Source organism: Pinus tabuliformis, chromosome 6 (genome assembly GCF_031772625.1).
Source record: "Pinus tabuliformis cultivar Carrire ecotype Pingquan chromosome 6, CPIR1, whole genome shotgun sequence".
NCBI lineage: Eukaryota > Viridiplantae > Streptophyta > Pinopsida > Pinales > Pinaceae > Pinus > Pinus tabuliformis.
This window is the reverse complement of record NC_142292.1, coordinates 80,600,515-80,603,914: the sequence shown is the minus strand read 5'-3', so window position 1 is coordinate 80,603,914 and position 3,400 is coordinate 80,600,515. Positions and strand designations below refer to the sequence as shown.

General features: G+C 42.7%; 1 protein-coding gene across 1 annotated transcript; it reads left to right on the top strand.

Moving 5' to 3' along the window:
• Positions 1–1,003: 1,003 nt before the first annotated feature.
• LOC149257355 (uncharacterized) lies at positions 1,004–1,978 on the top strand. Its single transcript, XM_089370182.1, has one exon. The coding sequence runs from the start codon at positions 1,004–1,006 to the stop codon at positions 1,976–1,978; it is 975 nt and encodes a 324-aa protein (XP_089226308.1).
• Positions 1,979–3,400: the final 1,422 nt, after the last annotated feature.

Genomic DNA, 3,400 nt, shown 5'->3' with positions numbered 1-3,400 from the left:
AAAGATGGTCCCCCCTATTCGATGCCTCAAAGGAAAAGGTCGATGAATTCCCTGTCTGGGTCAGGGCTCCTAATCTGCCCCCTTTTCTATGGGTGGATTCCGTCTTCAAATCTATTGGGAATCTTCTGGGCACCTATTTGGATGCTGATAGATCTTTTCTCCATACCTATGAAAAAGTTGTGGCGAGGATATTAGTAAGGCTCAATCCGAAGGAAGGACTTGCAGAATCGATCACGCTGCAGTATAAGGAGTATGTCTTCGAACAGCCTCTGGATTATGAACTCCTTCCTTTTCGTTGTCACCGTTGCCATGAGCATGGGCATCTGGTGAGGGATTTCCCTATGGGGAAAAGAAGAAGGAGGACTCAAAGCAAAGAAGAGGATTGGGAGGGTTCTTTGAGGAAAGCTGAGAAACCGGTGGAGGGGACTTCTCCAATTGAAAAACCTATGGAAGATCAATCTTATCAGACAAAGGAGGGAGTGCCTCGGGAGGACGGGGACCCGGTTCGAGCTACAGAAGACCAGCCTCACTTGGAAACGCCTCTTGATGATCCGGCCGATCTTCCTGAAGGTGACCCTTCCGGTATGCAGTCTTCCCCAATCATTTCTCCCTTTATTTCTGAATCAATCGTCGGGTGTAGTTCCCTGTTAAACAATTGTAATGATGTCATTCAAAATATTGAAACCCTTTCAGCTGCTATTCCCTCTCTAAATCTGAACTGTGAGGATTATCCCCCGAAGAGTCAGGATACTGGTTCTTCCCCTCCTGCCTGCCATTATAACCTTAGATCCCTCAGTAAGAAGTCTGTTTTCTCGAATGATGTTCTGGAGTCTGTAGGTGGGTTAGGTGCTGAGGTTTCTAAGAGTTTAACAAAAAAAGGTAGAGGTCGGAAATCTCTTCTCTCAAAAGCCCAAGTTAAAGCAAAATTTGATGTGGCTGATGGCAAACAAATGTCGATTCCTGGGGCGCTTAGAGCAGCTAAAACCCCTGAGGCGGTCATAAAATGATTTGTCTTTCATGGAACTGCAGGGGTTTAGCCAGTAAACCCAAAAAACTGGCGTTAAAAGACCTTATTTCTCGTCACAACCCGGATATTGTTTTTCTTCAAGAAACCTTGGGCAAAAGTGCCGATATTGAATCTGCCCTTCGCTCCTCTTTTCCGGGATGGGTTTTTATAGCTCTTGATGCCTCAGGTCATTCGGGAGGGCTTGCTATCGGATTTAAGGAAGGAAGATTGAAGATTTTAAATTTCTGGGGTCTGCCTAATGTTCTAGGTATGGAGATTGTCTCTCCTGATTTCGAGATTCCTCTTTTGTTTGTCAATGTTTATGGACCCTGTCAGGGAAGGGTTCCTTTCTGGAACGACTTCCTCTCAAAAGGTCTGATAAAGGATAAAAACCTGATAATAGGGGGAGATCTAAATTTCTCTTTGGGGATCGCTGAAGCTTGGGGGCCATCTGCGAGGGAAGATCCTCTGTCTGATTTTTTCACAAATGCTTTTCATACTCATAAATTGATTGATGTAAATATCATAAAAGCAAAACCTACTTGGAGGAACAGAAGAACGGGGGAGGATAGAATTGCAAAAAGATTGGATCGTTTCCTCATCAGTGAAAGGTTGGCGTCCAATATCCCTTTGTTCAGACAATGGGTGGGTGATGGGGGGAATTCGGACCATTTCCCCATTTTTCTTGAATTCTCTAAGCCCCCTCCAAAGCCGGCTGCTCCGTTCAAATTCAACGCCTCTTGGCTACAGGAGGACTCTTTCATTCAGCTTTTCAGGGATACCTGGAGACATTCGGGTATTGGCCAATCGGAGAATAAAGGAGCCCTCTTTATGGAAAATCTAAAAAGACTTAAGAAAGCTGCCATCGAATGGGCCTCAGCCAGAAGGAAAAAAAAAAATGAAGAATTGGCCATTATTGATGAGGCCCTTCGTGTGTTAGAAGATCCAGAGGCTGATGCTTATTCATCCTAGGAGTCGAAAGAAAGAATTCTGTCTCTAGAAAAGAGTAGAGCAAAGATATTACTGGATAGAGAAGAGGAGTGGAGAATGAAAAGTAGGGCTATTTGGCTGAAAGCGGGGGATGAAAATACAAAATTCTTCCATAACTATGCAAAGGGCCGGAGAAATGCAAATACTATATGGAAGCTGAAGGACTCTGAAGGTAGGGAGGCCTCATCTTTTGAGGCTTTATCAAACATGGGAAAGAACCATTTTCAATCTCTTTTCTCTGACCCTGGGGGGATTTCTTTAGCTGAAATTATCAGAACAGCCCAAGCTTTCCCTCGTTTTGTGGAGGAGGAGGATGCTGAAGAACTCTTCAGAGAAGTGACTAAGGAGGAAGTGGAAAGTATTATAAAATCTATGGCTAAAGATAAAAGCCCGGGGCCGAATGGTTGGACCATCGAGCTGTTCTCCCATTTCTTTGATTCAATTGGAGCAGAGCTTACTGAAGTAGTGGAGGAATCAAGGAAGAAAGGAGAAATTTATGGTCCCTTCAATACAACCTTCATTGCTCTCATTCCAAAAAAAGAGGACCCGGCTTCTTTCGAAGACTTCAGGCCTATTTTGCTGTGCAATACTATTTACAAGATCATTGCAAAAATCATTGCGGTTCGCCTGAAACCTATTTTATCTTTATGTATTTCAAATGAGCAATTTGGCTTCTTGGACGGTCGTCAAATTCATGAAGCTATCGGGGTGGCCCAGGAAACTATTCACAGTATCAGGCAAGCAAACAAAAAAGGGGCTGTGCTTAAAATCGACCTATCAAAAGCCTACGACAGGATCAACTAGACATACCTAAGGATGCTATTGACAAATCTAGGCTTTAAGGTGGAGTTTATTAATTGGATCATGGGATGCATCCAAAATGTAAGTTTTGTTGTTCTGATAAATGGGGCTGCCTCTCAATTCTTCAAAAGCCAAAGAGGCTTGAGACAAGGATGCCCTCTTTCTCCTTTGCTCTTCCTCCTAGCAGCAGAAGGACTAAGTAGGTTGATTTCAAATGCCAAGAGATCAGGTTTGGTCAAAGGTTTGGAAGTTGCTGTAAATTTGTTCATAACTCATCTACTTTTTGTTGATGATATTTTATTATTCACAAATGGGAACTTAAATGAAATTAAAGAGATTAAAATCATTCTTGATCTGTTCCTGAAAGCTACAGGGCTTCAGATAAACTCTAGGAAGTCTCAATTAATTTTTGAAGGGTTCAGTAGACAAGAGGAGATCCTGATTGCATCTTATTTGCCTTTCGAAATCTGTAATATGGATCAGCCTTTCAAATATCTTGGGTTTTGGATAAAACCATCCTCATACAGAAAACAGGATTGGAATTGGTTGGTGGCAAAGATCGAACAAAAAATTTCCCATTGGAGTTTCAAGTGGTTATCGCGG